The following is a 26,613-nucleotide window of genomic DNA, read 5'->3' on the forward strand; positions in this document are numbered from 1 at the left end:
AGGTAAATTTGATTAATTGATGAATAAAAGAGGCATTTTTCAACTTACCCCTTATCTTTTTCAAAAAAAAACTAATTATCTTCTTTTTCAAATGGCCGGAAATTTTGTTTAAAAGACTCTTCATATTTTAAAAAATATCTTCTAAAATAAATAATAATCAAAATCCTACACCCTTAAATTTCGATGATAAAATTTGGAGAAAACAAAAGAGTGAGAAGGAAAAAATAGAAAATATCCTATAAATAATTATAAAGTCCTACATCAAATCAATCTTTTTGTTTTAGTTTTTGAAAAAAAGAATATATAAATAAATAATACACTAATTATATCACTATCTTTTTATTTTACAAAAAAAAAAATATCTTATTATTAAAATAATTTTTTTTAAACTAATTATCTTATATTTTAAATAGCAGAAAAAATTGTTTCAAAAGACTTTTTTTATTATCTACTGAAAATAATTATTTAAATTTTACTCCCTTAAATTTCGATAATAAAATTTTAAAAGAAAAAAAATACTATATATATCACTTAAAATTTCATTTAAACGTACAGAGAAGAGAAGAGAGTGTTGAGAGGTGTAAAAGACAAAAGTACCCATTCCTTCTATATTCTCTGAAGACATACGCAAACGAACGAAATAGTAATTTCACTTCGCCCTTTAAATCTGTTAAACAGAGTCAGTTGGCGCTTTTTTTTATTTCAGCTCTGTTTTCATAGCGTCCTCCCATGGCGGTCTCTTCGAATACTCCTTCGACCATCAACCTCACATTCAGCCATGACCGGAGCTTCATCGCGGCGTGTACGGAAACAGGAGTGCAATTATTCAGCTGCGATCCTTTCAGAGCCATAGATTTACGCGAAGAAGGGGGAATCGGCACCGTTGAATTTCTCTTCGGTTCCAACATTTGGGCCCTCGTCGGCGGGGGGACCTCCCCGGAGTTCGATCGGAAAAAGGTCAGGTTCTGGGAAAACGCTAAAAACTGCTTTATAGGCGAGATATCCTGCCGCTCTGTAGTCCTGTCCGTACGAATGCGAAGGGATTTCATCTTCGTCGTGTTGGAGAATAGAACTCTGGTTTACAATTACTCCAATTTGAAAATTTATTGCCAGATTGAGACTGCGGCGAATCCTAAGGGGCTTTGCGCCGCTTCGGTAGGGGATAGTCCTGCTGTGATGGTTTGTCTTGGGGTGCTGATTGGGGAGATTAGAGTTGAGCATTATTCTATAAGGAAGATTAAGTTCATCGCTGCTCACTCTTCTGAAATTGCTTGCTTAGGGATCACGCGTGAGGGTAGCTTAGTGGCCACGGCAAGCGTGAAAGGGACTGTAATTAGGGTCTTCAGAACAAGAGATGGGACGCTGTTACAAGAGGTACGTACTTACTTATATCTATCTCTATATATTTTGAGAAACATAAAACCACCACATAATATATAACTTGATTATGATCAGTTTTTAATTAGTTCTTAGGTTAATGTAAAGAGCTGATTTGAGTGAATTATATGTATAGTTATGGAGGGGTACTGAAAGAGCTACGATCTATAGTTTGGCTTTTTCTTCACCAATTGAATGGTTGGCAGTCTCAAGTGACACGGGTACTGTTCATATTTTCAACCTCAGCAAATGTACTGCTACTCAAGTGCTTCAACCTCAGCCGTTGCAAACATCATATACCTCTTCTTCTATGTCATTTATCAAAGGTATTTCAAATTTATTTAATGTACATTCAACAGAGACTAATTATAATCTACATACTATATATGCACCTTTGATTTTGTTTAATTTCACGTGTGTTTGGCTCTACTTTGCAGGTCTAGTAATGCCCAATTGTATTAGCTTGGATAGGTCTTTGGCTAAGATTCGGTTGGTGAAGGGTTCTAAATACATCGCTGATTTCGGTCACATGAAAAATACGATCATAGTTCTGGGCATGGATGGAAGGTACGTAATGCCAATGCACCATTAATTACAAATGATAATATATATTATATAATATAACATTGCACTTTCTGATTTCATTTATTTACAAGGGAGAAACGAATTCTGGCTTTTCTCTATCTAGACCTTTAAATTACTGCAATATATTGAGTAGCTCAAATAGGAGTACGCACACCATATGTTAAGTTACATAGTGAAGCACGCGCTAGCTCTAGAAAAGAGCATTGCTAACATTTATACCCATTGGCGTTACCTAATGACATCCCTAATACATGACATAAAATATGAGATTCACTATTTTGAAAAATATATTTGCCCATAATTTAGGTGGGCACATATCAGTAAACACCAATATTAAATTTCTCTACTATTGTTTGTTGTATGATACTCAATTCTATCAAGAAAAGTACTCTCATGCATGCACCTAAGCAATTCTTACTGGTTCTTCTCTATAAAATTGATTAGAACATAATATTGTCATTGATGACATTTCTTAAGCGTACTTCATCCCAATCACAAACATAAAATATATTTTGATTGATTGAGTCAAGATTATGTTAAACCAATTTAACTTTAACACATCAACTAATTTTTTATTTATTAAAAAATTAAACCTTTAACTGATCAGTCAACAAGAGTAATTAGCATATCTAATATAAATTAATTTAGTTGACGTATCAAATTTAAATTGGTTTAATATAATATGGGACACTACTAGAAAATCTTGATTCTATGTTAGGATTCTTATCTAATAACTCCTTATTTTTCTGGTTACTTTTTTTTTAGCATTGCTTTTAGGCACCAGTGGTGCCTAGTACCTTCTCGACATATCGCGTTGTGATTGGCTAGCGATACTCCCTAAAAGTTATTGTATTAAACTATATAAGACCCGATACTTAGTTGGACCGATAACGATATTGACACATAGGAGGGTGCTAGGCACTACTGATGCCCGTTAGCATTTTATTTTTTTTTTCCCATAGTTATAGCCTATAGCTCCTTTTCAATAAACTCTCCTTTATGTTTGTATTTATTTATTTATTTATTTTTGTATGAAATGCAAAATTTCAACTAATTAATAAAGATCTTAGATCTAAGTCGTGATAGAACGGTGGAAGAATAAAACATGAATATTTGATTTCCACTAGCTATTTAATATTTTACTAGGAGATTTTGGTAATTAGGTGGGCATCTAGCCATCTACAATTTTCTTTTTTCTATCTGTTTCATTTTTTTACCTAGTCAGTAGTCACCGAGTCACAGACTCACATGCATTATGGGATTATTTTGACTAACAATATGCAAATTAAATTTTTTTATTCAGCTTCTACCGATGTATGTTTGACCCAGATAAGGGAGGAGAGATGACTCAGCTGGAATATCACAACTTTCTATACCCAGAAGATAACCTTTCGTAGTAGTATTGACTAACATTATTTCCCTATTAGTTATACATATATATATATACAGGGTTTCTATGATTTTTTATTCTTATTTTTTTTTAAGAAATTTTTTTGGAGCCATTACATTTGTGGCAGTTTTGTGTATTTGTTTTACAGAACATAGATAATAAATTTGGTACATAGTAGAAAAAATTTCTGGAACCATATTATTCCCAAGTTTTTATTTACTTGTATACAAATAGAATATAGTAATTTGTTATCGATTTCACTCTCTGTAATAACACTGCGAAAGCAATAATCATACTATTTTTCTTCTCCATTTATTTTTATACTTGTTAAGTGTGAATACTGAAATATCTACATTTTGTGCTCATACTCATATTTACATATTCTTCATATCTAAATAAGTGATTTTTTTTCTTCTCGAAATCCTGAATCGGATCGGATATATTGGACTTATAACTTCTATCATCATTATATACATAACGAAATACTTATTATAAAACACAAGCTACTTTTGTCTTCATCGTTGGATGCACAAATTGGCAATTTATATGGTCAGAATACTCGGCAGATGATGATCTGTATGTACACAACCCTATGCAATCAGAAAATAGTAAGGCTGAGTGAGTATTCCTATATACAGCTCTTTTTCTCTTGGTAATTGCTTCGTTTTAATTATTAAAAATTAAGAAAATCAGTGAAATAATAAAATAAAATAAATAAAACAAAAGTACTTTCTAATTGATTCATATTAAATGCCTTTAATTTTTTTCTAAGAAAAGGACTCGAAACCCAATTAATCACACTATTTTGTTAGACTGTAATTACAACTTATTAGAAAATGTCGTTGACCGTCAAATATTAGAGTGGTTGTAAATATTAATAGTGTTTTTGGTTTTGTTGAAAATTAATGTAGATTCTAATTACAAATTTACTTTAGTAAGATTGACAGTCTTTTCTTACATAAAATTCTGTGTCCATGGTAAATTAACCATAGACCAAATCTCAAGGTGATTCTCAAACACTTTGAAATCAGTGCACTGGAAAATTGTGGTTTGACTGGATCATATCAGGTTATTTGTACTTTACTAAACAATTTGGGCTTCATTGCCCATGTGGTAGGTAATTACGCTCATCTATGTCATCAATTAATCTTTGTTATTATTATTATTTCAGGGGCTTGAGAGTTGAGAAACATTAAAAGATGCTATTAATTGTGCCATTTAGCAATTTTTAGCATAAAGACTAGACTTAAATCAATGGTGTGAAAAATTAAGTAAAAACAAGTAGATAAATTTAGCTGTAATTTCTGAATTCACGTGGCCTGGGAGATGAAAGAGAAGAAAAAAAAGAAGATAAATTTGAACAAAGAAGAATCATATGTAAGTATGACCATTCAATTCACGGACTTATTTATTTATTGGATACTGAGCTTTTAATTACTTTAAATTAATTCAAGTTGATATTGATAAAAAAAATTACTAATAGACAGAATGCTTCAAAATAAGTTCCCACAACCTAAGTCCTCCTAATTACTATAAACAAATCTTATATATAAGGTCCTTCTGTTATATGTGTAATATCAACATATATACAGCTCTCTCTTTCTCTCTCTAGCTAGTATTTTCATCTTGAAAGAGAAAATGGCGCTGAAGCTGCATGGTCTCCCCATGTCATCATGCACCACTCGAGTAATGATATGTCTCCATGAAAAAGCTCTAGATTTCGAGCTTATCCCAGTTGACCTTTTCGCCCAAGGAAATAAGCAACCTCCCTTCCTTGCTAAAAACGTATAATTTTCTTAATTAATAATTACCACCATTTATTAATCAATGTTCATCATTTTCCTTCACTATATTTATTGTTATGTAGTATTAATTCACTCACATTTTCTCTTCTTGCTTTAAATGTATAGCCCTTCGGTCAGGTTCCAGTCCTAGAAGATGGTGACCTCACACTTTTTGGTACGTATAGAAAAAAAGAAAATTATTTTATATACTGTTTTTTTATTTTTTTTTTTAAAAATTTACAATTTGGGTTTCTAAAATAGTTCTTCGGTGATTTCTACGTGAGTTTCTATACGATCTTTTTTGCTGCGATTTAGGTTGCAGTAATAGTTGTAATAGGAGTTTTTACGTAGAATTCAGTAAAAATACAAAAAAAAAAAAACTTTTTTAAAATTTAAAAATAAAAAAAAACCCTAAAAAAAATAGTTCAAATATTTATTTATGTCTTAATTGCTCTTGAAAATGGATTTTTTTTTTTGGTCAGAATCTAGAGCAATAAATGAATATTTGGCTGAGAAGTTCAAAGACTCGGGGCATGATCTTTTAAGGTCTGAAAACTTGAACGAATCAGCTATTGTGAAGGTGTGGAGAGAAGTGGAGTCTCATCAATACGACCCTTTGATATCTTCAATTGTGTTTCAACATTTTGTGGCCCCACTTCAAGGGAAAGAACCAGATCAGAAGATTATTGATGAAAATCTAGACAAGTTAGGGAAGGTTCTAGACATTTATGAGGCTAAGTTGAGTGAGACCAAATATTTAGCTGGGGATTTCTATACCTTACCTGATCTTCATCACTTGCCTTACACTTTCTATTTCATGAAAACCCCTTGGGCTTCACTTATTAATGATCGGGCCCATGTTAAGGCCTGGTGGGACGATATTTCTTCGAGGCCTGCTTTTGAGAAAGTAGCCCAGGGTATGACTTTTGATATGAAATGATTGTTTGTATGGAGTTTTTGTTTTTTCTTTTTTGAAAAAATAAAATGTTTGTTATTTTTATATTTTCTTATCAATTAATTTGATTACTGAAATGAAAAGAAAAAAGATAGTGTGTGTGTGAGAGAAGTGGTTTATATGGCTATCAAAGAATGTCATTTTGGGTTTATCATCAACACTTTGCTCTCCTTGTTTTTGATTTTTGATAGGGGAGGAGAATTGAAAATTAAATAAATAATAAATAAAAAATTTAGCACAAACCAACCACCTTATATTTATATAGCAAATATGTAATATCGAGTGTGGTCAAAGTTGCACATTGACTATTGTTAAAAAATATCTTTTGGTTATTTATTTTAAAAGTATGAAATCATATAAAGAGCAATGCTTACTTCACTTTCAAACTATTCTTCAAACACTCCACTAAAATTTGACACTTGAAAAATTTTCTAGCTGCACTATATATAATATATATTAATTTTACATAACAATTTTTTTTTTTAAAAAAAAAAATTACTTTACATTTTGCTCATCTAACAAACCCTTACATGTAATTTATCAATTATCAATTATACCAAACATAATGTATAGGAAATCTTACAAAAATATTCTTTTTTTTTTGTTATTTTTATATTTTTACTGATATTTTTTACATTTGTACAAAATTTTCAAAAATACCGTGTTAAAATTTTAAAATTACAAAAATATTATATGAAAAAAAAAAAACACTTTAAAACAATTAAGATAATTAAAAAAATAACAACTTAAAAACAACAAAAAAGACAATTACAAAACAACAGAAAAATAACAAAATATTGACCTAATTGCAATATACAAAATAATATCAACTCTTCAACTTATTTTTGTATTAGGAAATTCTTTTTTTTATTTAATTTTAATAATTTGATTTATCTTTTTGTATTACTACATTATTTTTTTTTTCATGAACTTTGCATTTTTGAATTGTTAATATGCGGTTCAAACCGCACCGCACCGCACATTATAAAAATACCAATTTTTATATTTAGTTAGGTCCAATATGTGAATGTCCAACTCAAAACCCACTAATTATTGTATTATTAAAACTTAATTTTTTTTTCATATTTATTTTCAAGTCTTATCGTATTTTTGACAAGTGTTACTCAAGCTTTGTTGTATTTGTGATAGTCCAAACCACAAAAATCGCACCGCACCGCACCGCACCACACCATTTAATGTGGTGCGGTTTTCACAGATTTTTAGTTTCGCGGTGTGGGTGCGGTTTGGGAAATTAAAAAAACTGTATGTGCGGGTTGATTTGAAAAAATGGTCAAAAACTGTACTACCCGCACCGCGAACACCCCTAATTCATTGTATTTAATTATTACGACCAAAATTTTAATACAGTGTAAGCTGTATTATTTAATATATTGCAAATGGTCTGTATTAGCTTGTATTATAATAGTTACAAAAGATTTGGGGTCAACCACAATCTCCGACCCGGACCCTGATCCAGACCTGAACCCAAACTCGGGACTTGGACTTAGACCCATACCCGAATTCTGACCCCAAACCCCACACTTAGGCTAGGGACCCGAGACTCGGACCCGGACACGAACCTAGACTTGAGACCCGAACTTGGACCCCAGACCACGAACCCCGACCTGAACCTGAACTCAGGACCTAGACTTAGATCCGGGACCCGAACCCAAATTCGATTCGGGACCTGGATATAGATACGAACCCAAACTCGAGACCCGGGACCTGGGACTCAAACCCGACCTGTAGTTGGTGTTTGGGTCGAGTTTATTAAAACTATATTATAACTTTACACAATATATTAATACAAGTCAATACCAAATATAGTTTTTATTATATAATACTAATACAATACAATACAATCCAACACAATACAATTCAATACAATACAACGTACCAAACGAACCATTATTTTTTAAAATAGTACAAAATAAACCCTAATCTATATTTTCATAATTTTTTTCATTATAACAAACATGAATCCTGTATTTAGCATGTATATATACAAAAAAATATAACCAGACTAGTCATAACACCTTTAGGTCAAGTTATTATTAGATTTTAATTGACAAAAATTAATCAGGGTCTATTTTGTATTATTTTAAAAAATACAGGGTCTAAATCGTAATTTAACAAAACAGAGAGTTCAATCAGTAATTTTAACAAAATAAAGAATCCAAAATAGTATTTTAAAAAAAAAAATCTAAAAATCTGAGGCCAATCTCAATTAGTATTGTAAATATCTGTCGTGCCATAAATACGGGACGTGTCGTGTCGTGCCATAAAAAATTATGGGCCGTGTCATAAAAAAAATACGGACTGTGTCGTGTCGTTTCGTGCCATAAAAAATACGGGGCGTGTCATTCTGTGCTCAGATTTGTATTGTACTCGAATTTGTGACGTGATTTACATAAATTGATCTGTTTTCTTATACTAGCTCAAATTTATACTCTACTATTTTACATTTTATTCTTATAATTAATGAGATAATTAGAGTGTGTTTTTTATAACTTAAATTATTTTTATATAATTTTTCAAAAATATTTAACGTGAAAACATATAAAAAATTCATTAAAAGTATTAAAATTTGAATATTTACTAATAAATACTCAAATTGTCGCTATTGCTACTATCAAATATGACCTTTTTTTTGTTAACATGTTGCGCTTTAAGAATAGATTATACATGTTTACGTGTCATGTCTTTCTTGCTCGCAGTGAGTTCACTTTTTGTGTGATGTAGTACCAAGTAATAGCATTCTACCTCAAGCCTAACCCTAAACATGGTCGAACTAGACCTGTACTTTGGATCTACCTAGGTCAGAGCCCAAAAAAAGGGAAACTTACACAAATATTAGAATTTTGATTAACTTTTATAAAAATACTGTCACACATAAAAAATTTCAAAAATACTGTGTTTTTATAAAACACTAGTAAAACACAAAATAGAACAACTCAAAACAATAAAACAACTAAAAAACACCAGTAGAACACCAGTAAAAACTTAACACAGTATACTGCAGTACGAAACTTATAAAAAAAACACAGTATAAAAGTAAAAAATACTGTCTGACAGTATTTTTGTAAAAAATAAAAGTTAGTATACCATGTAAATTTCCAAAAAAAGAAAAGTTCCCATTTATATTGACATTTTTCTGAAGTGATTTTTAAAAATATCACATTTTTTCTAGCGGCCCGGCCCTATTGTGTTCAAACCCACATCTTTTGGTGTCTTCCGAATTCGTATTGTTTCGTGTCTTATCAAAAGTGTGGCTCGTATTTCGAGCACTATTCTCAATGCCTCATGGCCCCCATCCTGTCCAACAACGCAATTCCAAGCCGTCCCTGAGCTCAGACCTTATCCAAACACACCGGACAAATTTTCTTTTGATTTGTGTTCCTTCAAATTAATTGACTTTTTCTTTAAAAAAATAATAAAATGGTTAATTGGCCGAAAATAAAGTAGATTATTGGAAAAGAGAAAAAAAAAACAAAATATTTGATGGAGTCATCAAATACGTAATCAACTCCACTAAAAGTAAGTATTTGATTTCACACGTGCCGCACGTGGATGTATATTTCGTATGTACCTCTCTAGTCTCACCCACTTTCTTCGTTCGATTAGTCTAGATAGGTTTATACTATATAAATAACACATCCCACAAATTCTAAAATCCATAAACCCAAACAATTCTCTCTCCTTTTCACTACAAAAAATGGCACCCATCAAAGTCCACGGCTCAGCCTACTCAACTGCCACCATGAGAGTTATAGCCACACTCAATGAAAAAAACCTCGATTTTGAGCTTGTTCCCGTAGACATGAGAACTGGTGAACATAAGAAAGAGCCTTTCATTTCTCTAAACGTAAGTACTATATATCCTTCTAATTGATTAGTATTATGGTTTTTCTTATTAATGTTCTGATCTCCCAACAGCCCTTTGGTCAAGTTCCTGCTTTTGAAGATGGTGATCTCAAGCTCTACGGTACAATTTCAAATTTATTATTAACTCAAAAGTTTTTTTTTTTTTTTGGTTATAAAACATGATTATTAAATTGTATATATATTTGCAGAATCAAGAGCGATTACGAAATACATTGCGAATCAATACAGCGACCAAGGAACAGATCTTGTATTCAGAGACCCAAAGGAACAGGCGATCGAGTCTCTTTGGACTGAGGTTGAGGCTCACCATTTTGACACGGCTGGATCGAAGCTGAACTGGGAGTTAGCCGTGAAGCCGAAAATGTTTGGCGCCGAAGGAGACCAAGCCGTGATCGAGGAAAACAAGGTTAAGCTGGCTAAGGTTCTCGATGTGTACGAGAAAAGGCTTTCCGAGTCTAAATACTTAGGCGGCGATCGGTTTAGCTTGGCCGATCTTCACCATTTGCCTACGGCGGAGTATTTGCTGCTCACGAGCGTTAAGGAGCTATTTGATGCTAGGCCACGTGTCACTGCTTGGTTGGCTGATATTACTGCCAGGCCGGCTTGGACGAAGGTCATCGAGTTGAGAAACCAAGCCTTGAACCCACCTAAATAAATTCTTACCAAATTTAATCGACTGTCTCTGAAAAAAAAAAGAGTATATACTAATATTCGTTTTTGCCTTGGTGTTTTTATAATAATTTATAATTTCAGTGTATCTTTATTAGCACAATAAAGGAAAAAAAAAAAGAGTTGATTGTATTATTTTTATTTTATATGGTTTTTTTATGCTTTCCTTTAATAAATAAAGTTGTTGTGATGTGATTTTGGTTTTCGGTTTTCTCTCTTTACATTTGGAGTATTGGATCTCATTAAATAAATAATAATGGATTTTTTTTTTTGGAATGTTTATGTCGTATATTTTTTTTTATTTAAGTATTTATATATTACAAGTTTTACTTGTGACTCGAATTCATGACCTCCAACACACACCCTCTTATGCCACTTGAGCTAGCCTCTGGTTAAGTCACTATTTGTATATGATTAGTCTAAATATATGGCTAAATATTATTCAAAAGAGTTTCTCATCTTTTAATCTACTATTTCAAAAAATTTAAATTTATTTTTGGCTCGGGTAAAATATTTAAAAAAGTTTAAAAATTAATAAAAAATAATGTTATAACTATAATAAATATCACCATAATTTTTTTTTTAAAAAAATATTTTGGTATGTATTTTCAGACACAAAAGATTGACTAAAAGATTGTAAAAAATAATTGACAGTAGAACTCATAAATATTATTTTCTTGTCTTAATTGTTTTGTAAGAATTATCCATCAAATCTTTTATTTTATTAAATAAAAAATTAAACGTTAAGTTGGTATGAAAATGTGAACACTCAATCCACACCAATGAACAACTGTCTAGTTATGGTGGTGAACCTGCACCAGATGCAACTCTCTACAAATTTATTTTAGGAGCTCTCCAATATGCTACCATTACTAGACCTGATCTCTCTTATTGTGTTTATAAAGTCTGTGAATACATGCAAGGTCCTCTGTTTTCTCACTGGACTGAAGTCAAAAGAATTTTGAGGTACATTGTAGGTACTCTAGACTATGGTCTTCATCTCAAACCTGCTCCAGACTTTGCCTTAGATGTATTCTGTGATGTAGACTGGGCATCAAACTTAGATGATCGAAAATCCACTACTAGCTATTGTGTGTACTTTGGATGTAATCTCATTGTGTGGAAGCCCCAAAAATAGGTTACCATATCTGGATAATCACCAGAGGCTGAGTTTCGAAGCCTTGGAAGTGCAGTTACTGAAGTTGTATGGATCCAGTCATTGCTTCAAGAACTTCATATTCAAATATATCTACATCTCCGTCTGTGTGGTGTGTTAACCAAAGCACAGTTTGATTGGCTGCCAATCTTATTTTGCATGTTCGAACCAAGCATATTGAAATTGACCTATACTTTGTTCGAGACAAAATTCTACAACAGTAAATACAAGTTAAACATGTCCATACATCTGCACAAATTGCTAACTTCTTCACCAAGCCAATCAACAGCAGCAAGTTCAGTGATTTCATGTCCAAACTCAGTGTTATATCTCTAGCCACACTGAGTTTGAAGGGGGTTGTCAAGGGAGCTTAGTTAGTTATTTCTGTTAGAACTACTGAGCTGTGTTAACTTTTACAGTTAGTTAGTTAGAAAGTGGTTGTTATTGTATACATATAATCTCTTGTAATCTCTTTCTAGCTAATCAATAACAGAACTACTCTTTTTCAATTAAAAGTCCTCTCTCTCTCTCTCTCTCTCTCTCTCTGAAATCTCACAGTCCTCCTTTACAGTGTTTGTTCTACTATTTATAGGAATATGATAGGAGATATTTTTGATCTAATACATACAATGGTTATGAAATATAAACAATGTCCACGTTAATATGTTTAACTAACTAACAGGCGAGAAATACACATAACCATCTGTATTTATAATAAAAGAGGTAACCGCGATATCTTTGACTAAGTCATATAATAGGTTATTGCAAATAAGATTGCAAGGATTCATCTTCTCAGCGAATTCACTGGAGGAGACATGTACTAAATATAGACTTCTCATAAACCGACTTGGTTTAGATCACGAACCCTCCGAGATGACCATCAAGAACAAGCTTAAGCAAGTTAAGACTCTTAATGTTAACAATATTAATACCAAGAATGTTCTTGAATGCTTTTACAAGCTTAGCACCTTCAATTTGAACTATTGATTTTGAGGCGTTCATTCAGAACATGATTGGTTGCTCTTGCTTCTTGTGTAACGTTAATTTGTGGCAGTTAATCCTGAAAAGATATTATATACATCGTTTTTCCTATTGGTCACCCTTAAGATAATTTTATGTTGTCCCGTCTTCATATTCCGGAATTGATATTGTATCCCAACCTTCTCGTTAATATTATTAATTTGTTGCCTTAATTAATTGTACTTGTGCTATGTAACTGACCCGTATATTTATTACTCGTAAAATGGGTATGACACTGTCTAATACTTCTCGAATTTTTTATTGCTACACTTATCCAATAAAATTAAGTAATTAAGTAATTATCATTTTTCTTTGGCAACAATAATACATGAATTAGATTGATTATTGTTACAACTATGGCCGGCCCTAAGTATAGGCGGGTTAGGCCTGTGCCTAGGGCCCACCTAGCTCAGGGGCCAAAAAGAAATTTGTCCCCTTTTAAAATTACATATTTTTTTTTTTATCAATTTTGAAAAATACCATATTTTTTTCTAAATGAGGACTCAAAAATATATTTTTTTTCTTATGGCCCACTAAATTTCAGGGCCGACCCTGATTACAACATCATTTTGAAGTGCAGTAACATGGGCACTTATCAAATAGGGAGACTTCAACTTCTTTTGAAATTAATTTGACATCAGTGTCAACTTTTTTTTTTAAGATTGATTATTAAAAAAATCATTGGAATGGATAATTTTTTATTTTTTTAAAAAACATTGATATGAAATTATTTGCCTTTTTTTCTTTTCTTTTCTCCTTTACTTTTTCTTTGCAAGTAACTGTTTTTGTAATTATTCCCTTTAAAATTTGGACAGAAATTATCAACGTCTGAAGATCAATGTTAACTTGAATAAAATTAAAAAAAGTGGAATGGACAAGCCCGGAACATGTTCATCTCAAATTAATCATCAATAATTAGCATAGCTTTTCCACTAAATTTGAACGAAAAACATGTGTGCATGGTATAGGACAATGGCTTATCGTTATTTGGCAAATGAATTCAAAAATCCCTACAAGATAAGGATTCCACTTTTATGATATAAGATTTTTTTTTAATTATTATTATTATTATTCACATTGTATATCAAAGCACAAATAATATAGAATATTAAGTGTTGTCAGAGGAAATTAGGGAGTATTCGAGCAAAGTAAAAGTACACATTTGTAAATATGTGAGTATTTACCTAGAGTGGTGAATACTTAAAGAGTAGACTACAAAATAGAAAAAATAAAGATAGCAAAAAGTAAATAAGACAAGAAAGTATAGTGGTTCAGTCAGAGTTTGGTCAGCTTAGTCCACTTTTAGTAATTCTTTCAACTTAGTTTATTTGATTTAGATCACGATAGAAAGTAAGTATCCTTTGATTTTACATAATCAATCAGACAAGATTATTTATTACATTAATTATGCACAGTAATTAGAATAAATGTTAACAGAATAAATATAAGTTTTGTTTGTTCTTTGTTTTAACTGCTTGAACGTGTGTGACTTGTCGAGTCGCATAAGCTCTGTGGGGTTTTACTCACACCATGGGCCTATGGGCCTATTAGGTGAATGTTTGCGTTCATCCTTAATTGCATATTATGACATTCCTGCGTTGACAACGTAAAACTTGCGAGTTCCTAACGAGCCGTCAAACACATTAGTCTTTTAGACAAAACATGTGTGAAGAAGTGGTCTTTACATGTCGCATGCGAGATGTACTTGCTCATTGCATATAATCGATATATGCGCGATTCGTACTAGCTTCTCTTGGTCCTTCTTATATCTTGACACTATGTTATGCATAGTGTGCGACTAAACCATGTCTCGGTCACACCTTCTCGCAAGTTCATATCATGCGAGGTTAGCTCTACAGGAGCTATCTATTGACATGTCATCCTTTTCCATCGAGAATCGAGTCCACGTGTCAGCAATTTATGAGACTACACTTGTATTTTTAGGCAAAAAACTTGCGCCATAACATGTGCCCCTAGTTTAGGGATGACAGTTGTTTGTTAAATGGTAAAAATATTTCGAGTGACAAGCAAGTTGTGTTGTCACATCACAGTGGCGTTTGAATGTCTTATCGAGGGTTTTTCAAAATGATGACTGTAATTATGACTTTTGTTCTCCCAATATCGAGAGTTTTTGAAACGACGACTGTAATTATGACTTATCTTCATAAAATTTCACGTCATTGAACCCTTCAGGGTCTGTGTAGGCATGAATTTGGATGGCCATCGAATCAAATGACTTTTGGTATTCAATCGCCAGGTGTCATGGTCACAACGGGTGACTATGACAACTATATAAACCCTCTTTATATGAAATGAGGATTTTCATTTTTTTTTTCTTGTTCTTAAATCCTCTCAAACCTCTTTCTCTCAAAGAACTAAAGAATTTTTCAATTCAAATTCCTAATATCCCGAAGATTATTCGAAAGGTTTTACTGCTACAATATTCCGAATCACGCCTAGAAAATCCTCAAGAAAATAACGGTGGAGGAGTGTAGTTGAGGTGGGAATGAGCTGGTGAACAAAAATGGACATAGGTGGAAGCTAGGGCACATCTTGAATGGGAAAAAAGAAATAAAAACATTAAATGAGATTTTAAAATCCTCTATACCCACATATAAAAACCCAAAAAAAAAAAAATATATCATAAGTGTCATATATATGTAATAAACTTTCAAAAAGCCCAATGTAAATTCTACTTAATCAATTACTAGGGGTATATTGAAAAATACCTCTTTTATTTATCAATTAACCAAAACTACTTCTAATTTTATATTTAATTGAAACATACTTCTTTTTATATGTATTGTACCCAAAAATAAATACCCTGATATAAGGGAGTCACATAGAGAGTATATTGAGGTGACAGGGGTAAAATCGGTAAAGTGTAAAAAAAAAGGTAAAAAAATAATAGGTTTTAAAAAAAAGGGTAAAAATAAAAGAGAACAATATAAAAAAGGTATAGAGTCTAATTTCCTCCAATTACTAAGCCAAGACTTCTCATTATGTAATTAATTGGGCCTAGCCCAAATCTCAAACCCCAAAAGTGGCTATTTCTACAAAATTTAAAGATTTTGGTATAGTGATGTTGGCCATTGAGGGCGTGTTGATCAAGAAATTTATTAGAATAATTAGATAAGGTATCATTTTTTTTTTTGTAAAATATTTACATTTTTACGTTCAAAGAATATTTTTTTACATTTTTACGGTTTTCCAACAAATAACACGAAAACAACATAAAATCAACAAGAAAACAACATAAAAGTAACATGAAAATAACATCAAAATAACAACAAAAAATAACATACATATAACAAAAAATTAACAACAAATAAACAAAATTTGAACATAAAAAGACCGTATTTTATGTAAATAAAATAAAAAAAAAAAATCGTAAAAATATTTAAAATTCCATAAAACCGTATTTTTGTTGTTTTTGTGCATTCGTGAAATTAACCCAAATTTATTTCCATTTCACTTGTTGTTGTTGGAGTTGGAGAGAGAACGAGAAATATTCTTCAACTACTCTCATCCTAGTTCAAGTTTTGACTGACAAACATATTTTATCTAAAGAAAATAACATATTAAGTCATCAAATACGTAATTCCCCGTTACAAATTTATTATAATGATAACACTTACATGCTCATCAAACCTAACACCAACAGTTCTATAATTTCTCTCCTTATCTAATCAAAAATTACGAATGCAATTACTATAACTAAGCATGGTGGCCGGCATTAAAGTCATCGGAACAGCCTACTCAATAGCCACGATGCGAGTCTTGGCTTGTCTTTATGAAAAAGATCTAGATTTCCAATTTGTTCCCGTTGACTTGAGTACTGGTCAACATAAAATGGAACCCTTCCTTTCTCTCAATGTTAGTATCAACACTTTGATTTTATTAATTATTCTTATTATTATTCTTTACCTAGCTAATTCTCCAAGTAATCAATTTATACTATACAGCCTTTTGGTCAAGTTCCAGCTTTTGAGGACGGAGATCTAAAGTTATACGGTTATGTTTTGAAATTTCACTCACAATTTTCCCAATTTTTTTCCCAGATTATTGATTCACATATTTATGTATTGTTTTTTTTAATGCAGAATCGAGAGCTATCACGAGATACATTGCTGAAGAGTACATGAACAAGGGGACAGATTTGGTGTTCAAGGAACCAAAGAAGCAGGCCGTTGAGTCTGTTTGGGCTGAGATTGAGGCCCATCATTTTGACCCAGCAGGTACTATTCTGAACTGGGAGCTGTCCGTGAAGCCCAGATTACTGGGCCAAGAAGTGGACCGGGCCGTAGTCGACGAAAACGAGGCTAAGCTGGTAAAAGTGCTAGATGTGTACGAGAAGAGATTGTGTGAATCCAAATACTTGGGGGGCGATCGGTTTACGTTGGCTGATCTTCACCACCTACCTACGGCGGATTATTTGACCGACACGAGTATTAAGATGTTGTTCGAGTCTAGGCCACGTGTCAGTGATTGGTTGGCTGATATCACTGCCAGACCAGCTTGGAGGAAGGCTGTGGAATTGAGAAACCAAGCCTTGAAGAAACGGGTTGATTCTTCAATGCAGGGATCACAAACCAAATAGGAGATAGGATGTGTGTCATTGTGTGTATGTTGTTTTCTAATAGGAAAAAGATATCTGTAGTTTATATGTTTGTTATTTTAGCTTTTGTGGTCTGCATATTTTTTTTTTGGCTTATTTGTAATCTATGTTCTTCAACTAGGATTTTTATGGATTGGTTTGTTTTGAATTTTTAATTTTTTTTTTCAAATTAAATCAGTATTATAATTTTTAAAAAATTTAAAAATTTAAACTAGACTAATTAATTGATCAAATCAAACTAAATCAATCCATAATCAGCAGACCTATGAGTCTAACTCTAGGGTCGGCAAAATATAAATTTTTACAAACATAAAACATAAGAAATATAAGATACTTAAATACTTCATAATTATTTTTATAAATTGACCCAATATGCAAAAAAAAAAAAAATATTATTAAAATACACAATTGTTTTACCTTTTATAGCTAAGAAAGACTAGAAATGCTCCCTTCAATTTTTCATACCCTGAAATCGTTTAAATATGCTTTCATCATCCACAATTTCCTTTTGTACACATAGAAAGACATAAATACTTAATATCACTACTACAAAAAGGGCTATTCCCAACGGTTTATAACTGTCTTTTATATGATTTCCCAACGGTTCCTAAAACCGTTGGCTATGTGGGTGTCATAAAAATGCGGAACTTTAAATGACAGTTTATAACTGTGGCAAAAAGTTACTTTAAATGACGGTTAAGAAATGTTGGAAAAAGTCACTGTAAATGACGGTTTATAACCGTGGGGAAAGACTTCCGTGATGGAAAACACCTCTTTAAATGACGGTTTATAACTGTGGCAAAAAGTTACTTTAAATGACAGTTAAAAAATGTTGGAAAAGACTTTAGTCAGACTATAACTAACAAAATACACTACTTAAAATGACGGTTATAAACCGTCAAACAATATGAAGTAAAGTATAAAATAAAAATATTAATTCAATTCTCCTCTTGTATTTTTATTATTTAGATTTCCAATACACAATGATGAAAAAACATAATAACAATAATAATATTTTTGTAAGAAAATTCATACATTTAACACTCTTAAAAAGAATTAAAGCTTCATGAAAATCATAATATGCCATCAAAGTTTAGTAATGCAATACAAAAGAAGGAAATCCAATTAAGTTTTTACATTTTGCAATCTTTTGTAGAATATCTTCTGAACATCTAAAAATATGTATACTAAGAACAAAATAAGTCTCCAAGTAGTCACTTGGGACTTTAATCAAATAGCTGGAGATCACTTCCTAAAAACTAAAAAAGCAAGACAATAGTAACTAAGATCGATGTCAAACCTATCAATCATTTTCTTAGATCACATGGGGATCGTCCATGAGCGATCATTGGTCATCATACTCTATGTTATTAGTCATTTGCTTGCTGCTATCATCTGCATGACACACTTTGCCCATTCGTCACGCATTTCATTGATTTCTTTGTTAGTGTAAGAGGATGATATGTTCCTTTTAAACTGCAACAAACGAAACAAATCACTAATTTAATAGGTCATAATAAAAGTACTTAAAAACTTTAATATTTGTGAAAATAATTAGTGTCTTTACCACACTGGATTCCATCTGGTTGCTCAGGACATCTGTACTCAGTGAAGCTTATTGCTAGAGACCGTCAGTTTCTTTTCTCAAGGGAGTATCTCTCAAGAACACTGCACATAAATAATAAAGTTAATAATACATTAATGAAAATTAGAGCAATATGTTTAGAGCTTTGAACTACTAGAATATACGTTTGAACACATCTTTTAATATCTTGACGAATGGTTTTGTTTTTAGAATCTAGAAATGCTACACTCTGCGACCCGGTTTGGATTAAGATAACCATCCAGTGTTCGCTAAACACAATCAAACAACTAATAAGATTACTAATACCAATCATTATGTAATAGAGTAGGGTATGGGTAAAACTTTTTTCATAACAACAACAATGTAATAATAACAATGTACCAGGGGCAAACAACTTGCTTATTTAAAATTATCTTTCTAAATCTCATTATCTCACTCTATAGTCCATAGTCCATATCCAAACAACAAAAAACCACTTACTATAAACAACAAAAAACAATTAAAAAATAATCACCCATCCGACCGCAGTATATAAATAATCGCAGAACCTACTACGGATGAATATCTAAGATATTCAAACTCTTCTAATATTAATAAAATATAAAATAAAGAATTTTAAAATTGTAGAATAATACCTAACTAATCCAATAAAATTGCTTTGCGTTCTTCAAACACCAAAGATCAATCAAAACTAAGGTTGTAGTGTACCTACAAAAATAAAATAAAGAGTATTACAATATTCACTTCTGGTATATTTAAAGTTTAACACTTATGAATAAAAATCTCTGGTAGAGAAAAACAGAAAAAAACAGATAATCCATCATAAAGTTGGAGAAAATTATATTCATGTATTATTAATAATAATGAAAGTGGTATCCAATTGTCCATGTCTTCATCCATAATTAATGAGCCATTGGCATATTCGCCTAGGTATGGTAGCCACTGTTAATCAATTTTCAATTAATAATCAAAGCTTAAGTTTACAAACTTTGTGGACCAAATGGTATACGACGAAGGTTACTAGCTCGCGTAGACAATTTTCCTTTCCATCTCTAGAAACACTAAACAACTATACTAATCAAAATTAAAATGAAGTTAAATTCTTTGTTGTCTTCCAACAACATCATATAATACCAATGTAAAAGTTGGATCTCTTCTCCATCCTAGGTGGCATACCCAAATCCCTTACTAAAAATAAATTTATGATCAAGTAATTATTTCAACAAACAAAAAGTTTGACATTAATCTTTATCATAATAAAAATATTCAAGTATATATAAATCATTCATTATTATTTTGATATATACAAACAATTGAGCCACAATACAAACAAGTATATATAAATCATTCATCATTAGTACTCAATACTCAAAAGAGAAGAGTCCCCTGCCAATCGATTCCTCTGCCAAAAAAGCTAACCATTTTTGAGAATCAATTCAATTCAGCATAAACATAGTATTCATTTAACATAATCATCATCCTAATAATTAAATAAATAAATTTCCAATTATTACAACACAAATTATTACTTTCTATCAGAAAATATGAAATGTAAATTTGAGTGAATTTTTTTATTCTTGTAATGTTGTAAAGAGAGAAATACTAAAAAAGAAAACATCGTTTCATCACATTTGAAATCAATTCCCCAAATAATACATAAAGATCAAGACGATTTTAACAGTACAACTGAATTACTGAAACAAATTTTATCCAAAGGTGTTGTAATGCTGGAAGATGACTATAAACCTATTATCCTTCAATTCCACTCAATTACTCTTTCGGTAATTAAACTACTTCCACTTCCTTTTTTGTTCGACTCAATTTTCTTGGTAAACAAACAATCCATGATGCCATATGATAAGTTTGGACCAAAATTCAGATTGAAATTTGAAACGACTGACCAAGACTAACAATCGACAATCATCGAGTAAATAAAAATACTTGAAATAAAACCAGAAGAAACCTGTAGGAACAACTCAATCGAGGAAGACCGCCACAACCATTTTCGATGATAAGAGAAGATATATATATGTGTGTGTGTGTAAAACATTCATGAAACCCATAAATAGAGAGAGGTGCCATTAAATCCGAGAGAGAGAGGTATACCGCATCACCTATTTGGTGCTGGTCTGTCGTCCGTCGTTGACGCTGGTGGAGGAAGAGACGCGGGAGAAGCGGGAGAAGCGGAGGCCGCAGGTCCTTGACGTCGTCTCCCAAGCTCGTGGTGAGCAGCTCGTCGGAGAGAGTCTTGGTCTGAAATTTAGGGTTATTCTCGAGAGATAGAGAGATGAGATTTTGGGTATTGGTCTGAAATTTTCAGCCTTAGCCCCAAATTTCAGTCCCGAATTTTTTTTTTCAATAAATTATTAATTAGACATAAAATACATCTTTTCCAACAGTTAATAAGTGTTGGGTATAATAACTATTCTCCATAGTTATAAACCGTTGTGTGTACTTACTATTCCCAACAGTTAAAAAACGTTGGGATAAACTATTTTTTTTTTAAAAACAAAATCTATTTAGTATTGCCAACGGTTATTCACCGTTGGCAAAAACTATCCCAACAGTATTTTTGCTACAGTGCTAAACTGATGGGAAAAACTTCCACTTACTTTTTCCAACGGTTTCCATAATTGACCCTCTTCTTTGGGAATAGCCTATTTTGTAGTAGTGTATTAATATTAAATTTTATACATTTAAATATCTTATTTTTATTTTTGGAGGAAAAATAACTAATGTTACGGTTATCTTACACCTGTTACTATCACTTCCGTTAACTCATAAATATAAACACGTGGAAGGTTCAAATACATTACATTTATTTATTTTTATTTTAAAACTTAATATTATTAATATTAGAAACTAAATACTACTTCTCATAATAATTTTCATATGATATTGACACTTCAATTTGATAACCATATTTCATATATTGCATTGGTTCACTCAGTTATGGTAATTTTGTATTGTATCTCTCTCATTTTTTTTGAAACAAGTAGAGCATTTAACACTCATTGAGGTGGATCCTTAGCCTCCAACCTTGTGTTTCATGCTCGAACCAAACACATTGAGGTAAACCTTCATTTTGTTCGAGACAAGATTATTGCCAAAAGCAACTTGACATAAGATATGTGGAGACAGAGAATTAAATATCAGACCTATTCATTAAACTTCTTCTAGCAATGCCATTTCAATTTTTTCTCAGCAAGTTAACACTTAGTTTTCACCAATGTCACTTGAGGGGGGCTGTTAGAATAGAAAATGGTTAGGCATTTTGTTATTGCTATTGCTGGTTTTTATTTTGCTTTGTTGTAACAATTCTCGAGTTAGTTAGGAGTTGTTAGAAGTTAGTTAAAGTATTTGTTCAGCTTCATTGTATTAACACTCAATATATAAATGACAAGCAAGGCCAACTGGCTTTTCAGTTGAGCAATATTTCTGTACTTCTTCCTCTCTCTCTCTCTCTCTCTCTCTCTCTCTCTCTCTCTCTCTCTCTCTCCTCCATTATTTTCTATCTTGCGCAAGCTCGAGTACTGAAAATTCAGTACTCTTACAACTGCCAACATAAACTATTTATGTGTACACTTTTGTACACAAGGTACATGTATATTGGTACACCTTAAATTTGCTAATAGTTTGGAAGGTTTTACCGCCAAAATTTGAACTTGGAGGGTTAAGTGCAACTCAAACAATAGTTGAGAGGGTTTTAGCCGACAAAAATTCTTATTTTTAATATTTTAAGTTTATTTTTTAAACTTCTGCCAATAAGACTTGTATTTGGTATCTTAATTTTTGGAGCCAACATTTTTTTGTATCAAATTTTAACATATTATATAATGTAGAAAAATAGTACGCCCTCTTCCCCGGCGCCTTTACCAAAAAAAAGTATACTCCTTTTAACTTTAATCTTGGGTCTGCTACCGTCTGGAAGGACCTTTGATCGTATTGCAATTGTTTCCTAAAGTCGTTGTCGAAGAGAAAGAGAATCATAGAAGATCGACGTTCGGAGAGAGAATCGCACAGGCTAATCTATGTGTTTTTGTCTTTATTTTTGTCTTTATGATTTTATACCTTTATTATTATAAAGGATGTCTTAATAAAATATACACATCTCGCCAAAATATAAGTTATTAAGTTATTATGCCAACTAGGGCCGGCTATAAGCCTGTGCACCCTGGTCTATTGCACATGACCCATTTAAATAAGAGCCCAATTTCTTGCCTTCTTTTCAGGTTGGCTTTTTATTTTTTTTGTTTTTTTTATGAAATGAAACATTAAATGAAATAAAATAGTATGAAAAAAAAAAAACAATTATTACTTTTCAAGTGAAAAGGTTGTTCTAAATCCCACATTTAATGGTAATCTATAACTATTTTATCAAACTTTTTTTATTCTATTCATTTATTCATTTTTTTTAAATGCATATTCTATACATTCCAAGGATATTTTTTTTTTTATTTATTTCTATATAATTCTTTACAATTAACTTTCAACATTCCATCAAAAGTTAAAAATTTATAGAAAAATATTATGAATTTTAAGTAGAATGTTAATGTTAGCTTAAAATTGTAATGGAATAAATAAAAATTTAATAAAATAGTTTAAATTTTTTGGTGTAAAATTTTGTAAATTATATAATCCTAATATAATAATATTTGAATATATTATTAATTTTTTATTGTATTTTTTTAAGGCCAGCCCAAATTTTAAGATTAGAATAGGGCTTCAAAAATACTAAGACGCCCTAATGCCAACTAGCATTTAAGTATATTTTGCCAATTATTTCTAAAAATAATTCTGCGGCTAAACTTACGTCCAAAAAAAGTATGTGGTTAAACTTATGGGACATCTTTCAATATAATTGAATGTCCAAACCTGCCATACTCCTCTAGCTTCTAGAAGATAGGAAAGTATTTCCCACGTTGTGGTCATATATGACCTATAATGCAGAGTAATGGCTTTAATAATAAAAGTCTTCTATGAAAAAGAAAGCATTCAATTCCACTTTTTCCGCTTCCACCCCTTCTTTCTTTATTTCATTTCTCACCAGTTAACATTAGAAACGCCTAGAAAATCACTTCTTTGGACCACCACGTACACACTTTCATCTATATATATCGGGGTATTCCCTTGCAACGGTACAATCAAAATTATTGAAGAAAGCAAAGCAATAATAATTATGGGCACAACAATCAAAGTTCATGGCACCCCACTCTCCACCGCCTTCCAACGAGCTGTGGTTTGCCTCCATGAGAAAGAGGTCGACTACGAATTAGTCCCCGTCGACATGAGAGCCGGAGCACATAAACAACAACCTTTCATTTCTCTCAACGTAAGTTACTTCAAAATCAAAACTACTAGACCTCACAAATCACAATTATGTTAAGTGTTAACATTCTCTCTTTTGTTCAATATTTCAGCCATTTGGTCAAGTTCCAGCTCTTGAACATGGAGATTTACAGCTCTTTGGTATGAATTCTTTATTTGTTTTTTCACCCTACATATTATACTTCAAAAATACACCAAAACTTTATTTTTTAACGGATTTACGTCACTTTTTTTTTTTAATTACAAAATATGGATTAAGGTTGTTATAAAAAAATGGTTGTTTTTTTTTCCTTTTAAAAAAATTATATTTATGTTGCTTCTACATTATTATAACGTAGTTTTTCGGAAAAATATAAATAAAAAATTGAAAAAACAATTATATATAAGTATATATAAGAAGTTTAATTATATTTATTTTTAAACGTCAGATCAATGTTAAATTATTATGACTAATTTAAAAATTAAATTAAAATAATTAATAAATTACTTGTAAATTAAATTTTTTGTAAATAAAAAATAAAAAAATATTTATAAATATTAGTTGTAAAAAAATATTTAATAAAATATTTTAATAAAAAGTTAATTATTCTAAATATATAATTAATTTAAGGAATTTTTTTCATTTTTACACTTAACAAATATTGCAACAAATTTTTTTATAAAAACCTCTATTGCACCAACTAGCGCTGCAACACTTTAAAAATCTAAACCGTAAATTTAAAGAAAAAAAATTAAAAAATCAGTATATAAAATAATTTTTCTTATAAAAATAAATTTTTTTACTGTAATAATTAAATAGTCACTCATATATATAATCTATAAAAGAATTGATAAAAATACAAATATTTTCTGTAAATTTTGCCATAAAAAAAGAAAAACACATCTTGCTAATTTCATTAAATAAATGTATTTGATATTCAGAATCGAGGGCAATTTCAAAGTACATAGCAGAGGAGTACGCACAAAAGGGAACACAATTGATACCAACTGACTCCAAGAAGAAAGCGATTGCATCAGTTTGGATGGAAGTTGAAGCTCATCAATTTGATCCAGTCACATCGAAATTGGGGTGGGAGTTACTTTTCAAGCCTATGTTTGGATTAACCACAGATCAGACTGTGGTGGATGAGTATGAGGCTAAATTGGTGAAGGTTCTGGATGTTTATGAGAATCGGCTCTCCAAATCTAAGTATTTGGGTGGCGATTGCTTCACCTTAGCTGATCTTCATCACCTTCCTAACTTGCAAGGCTTGTTGGGAACAAATATGAAGAATCACATTGAGTCTCGTCCCCATGTCAAAGCTTGGGTGGCTGATATAACTGCAAGGCCAGCTTGGGCTAAAGTTCTGGCCATGCTTAAACCCTAGGCAAAGGTTAGACTAGTATTGAGCAAATTTAGTCATTGAATAAAATGAGGAATTGATGTATTTGACTCATTGTCGTGTTTGTCATTGCTTTTTTGTTGAACTTCAATGAAAGTTGATTAAAAATATAAAAAGTTTGTAGTTTTTACATTAAGAATGAAAAAGTGTTATTTTTCAACTCAATTACTAAGGAATATATACTAATTTCCCAAAAAAATATAGGGAAATTTACAAAAATACTGGAATTTGGATTAATTTTTACAAAAATACTGTCACACGGAAATTTTTTCAAAAATACTGTGTTTTTATAAAACACCAGTAAAACACAAAGCAGAACAACTCAAAACAACAGTAGAACACTAGTAAAACACCAGTAGAACACCAGTGAAAACTTAACACAGTATATTGCAGTATGAAACTTATAAAAAAACACAGTAAAAAAGTAAAAAATACCGTCTGGCTGTATTTTTGTAAAAAAATAACAAAAGTTAGTATACCATGTAAATTTCTCAAAAATATATTAATAAGAGCTATTGTGAACTTCCTATTATAAATTTTTTGTCAATTTTTGCCTTCAAAAACACGTGATAGAATATTTTTGAAAAAAAATTTATGTTGATATTCGTTATACTTGTAATATTATTTTTTTGTAATATTTTAAAAATTTTAAATACTTTACAGTGTCGAAAGTAAATTTAAATTTTTTTAAATATGTGTGATAAATTAAAATATCAAAAATTTTATTTTCAAGAATATAAATTATTTAGAATTTTTTCAAAATATATAAAAATAATATTATTATTAATACTATTATGAAAAAGAAATTGAGAAAAAAAATATGTAATTTTAGATGTAAATAACACTTCTCAAATATATAAGAGCTCATCCTCACCGCGA

The 26,613-nt window shown here is 31.1% G+C and overlaps 5 protein-coding genes and 1 long non-coding RNA gene across 6 annotated transcripts; 5 read left to right on the plus strand and 1 right to left on the minus strand.

The window, feature by feature from the left end:
• The first annotated feature begins 357 nt into the window (after positions 1 to 357).
• Positions 358 to 3,663, plus strand: LOC115702566 (autophagy-related protein 18a-like). The gene is made up of 4 exons (XM_030629982.2): positions 358 to 1,374; positions 1,514 to 1,703; positions 1,815 to 1,944; positions 3,266 to 3,663. The coding sequence occupies exons 1-4, from the start codon at positions 730 to 732 to the stop codon at positions 3,357 to 3,359; spliced, it is 1,059 nt and encodes a 352-aa protein (XP_030485842.2). The 5' UTR covers positions 358 to 729; the 3' UTR covers positions 3,360 to 3,663.
• A 1,245-nt stretch (positions 3,664 to 4,908) lies between these two features.
• LOC115702493 (glutathione S-transferase F13) lies at positions 4,909 to 6,315 on the plus strand. Its single transcript, XM_030629933.2, has 3 exons — positions 4,909 to 5,137; positions 5,263 to 5,311; positions 5,619 to 6,315. Exons 1-3 carry the CDS (start codon positions 4,991 to 4,993, stop codon positions 6,074 to 6,076), a joined length of 654 nt encoding a protein of 217 aa, XP_030485793.1. The 5' UTR covers positions 4,909 to 4,990; the 3' UTR covers positions 6,077 to 6,315.
• A 3,435-nt stretch (positions 6,316 to 9,750) lies between these two features.
• On the plus strand, positions 9,751 to 10,848 carry LOC115724061 (glutathione S-transferase). The gene is made up of 3 exons (XM_030653550.2): positions 9,751 to 9,956; positions 10,028 to 10,076; positions 10,165 to 10,848. The coding sequence occupies exons 1-3, from the start codon at positions 9,807 to 9,809 to the stop codon at positions 10,629 to 10,631; spliced, it is 666 nt and encodes a 221-aa protein (XP_030509410.2). The 5' UTR covers positions 9,751 to 9,806; the 3' UTR covers positions 10,632 to 10,848.
• Positions 10,849 to 16,322: 5,474 nt separating this feature from the next.
• On the plus strand, positions 16,323 to 17,589 carry LOC115706246 (glutathione S-transferase). Its single transcript, XM_030633834.2, has 3 exons — positions 16,323 to 16,697; positions 16,787 to 16,835; positions 16,925 to 17,589. Exons 1-3 carry the CDS (start codon positions 16,545 to 16,547, stop codon positions 17,419 to 17,421), a joined length of 699 nt encoding a protein of 232 aa, XP_030489694.2. The 5' UTR covers positions 16,323 to 16,544; the 3' UTR covers positions 17,422 to 17,589.
• Positions 17,590 to 18,502: 913 nt separating this feature from the next.
• Positions 18,503 to 21,656, minus strand: LOC115702542 (uncharacterized). Its single transcript, XR_009685151.1, has 4 exons — positions 21,131 to 21,656; positions 19,660 to 19,732; positions 19,007 to 19,107; positions 18,503 to 18,915 (listed from the first exon to the last, which is right to left on the minus strand). It is a non-coding gene; the product is annotated as an uncharacterized LOC115702542 (long non-coding RNA).
• A 2,319-nt stretch (positions 21,657 to 23,975) lies between these two features.
• LOC115724154 (glutathione S-transferase) lies at positions 23,976 to 25,880 on the plus strand. Its single transcript, XM_030653654.2, has 3 exons — positions 23,976 to 24,356; positions 24,445 to 24,493; positions 25,274 to 25,880. The coding sequence occupies exons 1-3, from the start codon at positions 23,979 to 23,981 to the stop codon at positions 25,717 to 25,719; spliced, it is 873 nt and encodes a 290-aa protein (XP_030509514.2). The 5' UTR covers positions 23,976 to 23,978; the 3' UTR covers positions 25,720 to 25,880.
• The last annotated feature ends 733 nt before the right edge of the window (positions 25,881 to 26,613 follow it).

This window comes from Cannabis sativa, chromosome X, assembly GCF_029168945.1.
Source record: "Cannabis sativa cultivar Pink pepper isolate KNU-18-1 chromosome X, ASM2916894v1, whole genome shotgun sequence".
Taxonomy (NCBI): Eukaryota; Viridiplantae; Streptophyta; class Magnoliopsida; order Rosales; family Cannabaceae; genus Cannabis; species Cannabis sativa.

Coding starts and splice junctions, on each gene's coding strand:
- LOC115702566 (XM_030629982.2), top strand. CDS start 730: ATGGCGGTCTCTTCGAATACTCCTTCGACCATCAACCTCACATTCAGC. Junction 1,375..1,513: donor ATGGGACGCTGTTACAAGAG/GTACGTACTTAC, acceptor TTATATGTATAG/TTATGGAGGGGTACTGAAAG. Junction 1,704..1,814: donor TTCTATGTCATTTATCAAAG/GTATTTCAAATT, acceptor TCTACTTTGCAG/GTCTAGTAATGCCCAATTGT.
- LOC115702493 (XM_030629933.2), top strand. CDS start 4,991: ATGGCGCTGAAGCTGCATGGTCTCCCCATGTCATCATGCACCACTCGA. Junction 5,138..5,262: donor CTCCCTTCCTTGCTAAAAAC/GTATAATTTTCT, acceptor TTAAATGTATAG/CCCTTCGGTCAGGTTCCAGT. Junction 5,312..5,618: donor TGGTGACCTCACACTTTTTG/GTACGTATAGAA, acceptor TTTTTTGGTCAG/AATCTAGAGCAATAAATGAA.
- LOC115724061 (XM_030653550.2), top strand. CDS start 9,807: ATGGCACCCATCAAAGTCCACGGCTCAGCCTACTCAACTGCCACCATG. Junction 9,957..10,027: donor AGCCTTTCATTTCTCTAAAC/GTAAGTACTATA, acceptor ATCTCCCAACAG/CCCTTTGGTCAAGTTCCTGC. Junction 10,077..10,164: donor TGGTGATCTCAAGCTCTACG/GTACAATTTCAA, acceptor ATATATTTGCAG/AATCAAGAGCGATTACGAAA.
- LOC115706246 (XM_030633834.2), top strand. CDS start 16,545: ATGGTGGCCGGCATTAAAGTCATCGGAACAGCCTACTCAATAGCCACG. Junction 16,698..16,786: donor AACCCTTCCTTTCTCTCAAT/GTTAGTATCAAC, acceptor TATACTATACAG/CCTTTTGGTCAAGTTCCAGC. Junction 16,836..16,924: donor CGGAGATCTAAAGTTATACG/GTTATGTTTTGA, acceptor TTTTTAATGCAG/AATCGAGAGCTATCACGAGA.
- LOC115724154 (XM_030653654.2), top strand. CDS start 23,979: ATGGCTTTAATAATAAAAGTCTTCTATGAAAAAGAAAGCATTCAATTC. Junction 24,357..24,444: donor AACCTTTCATTTCTCTCAAC/GTAAGTTACTTC, acceptor TCAATATTTCAG/CCATTTGGTCAAGTTCCAGC. Junction 24,494..25,273: donor TGGAGATTTACAGCTCTTTG/GTATGAATTCTT, acceptor TTTGATATTCAG/AATCGAGGGCAATTTCAAAG.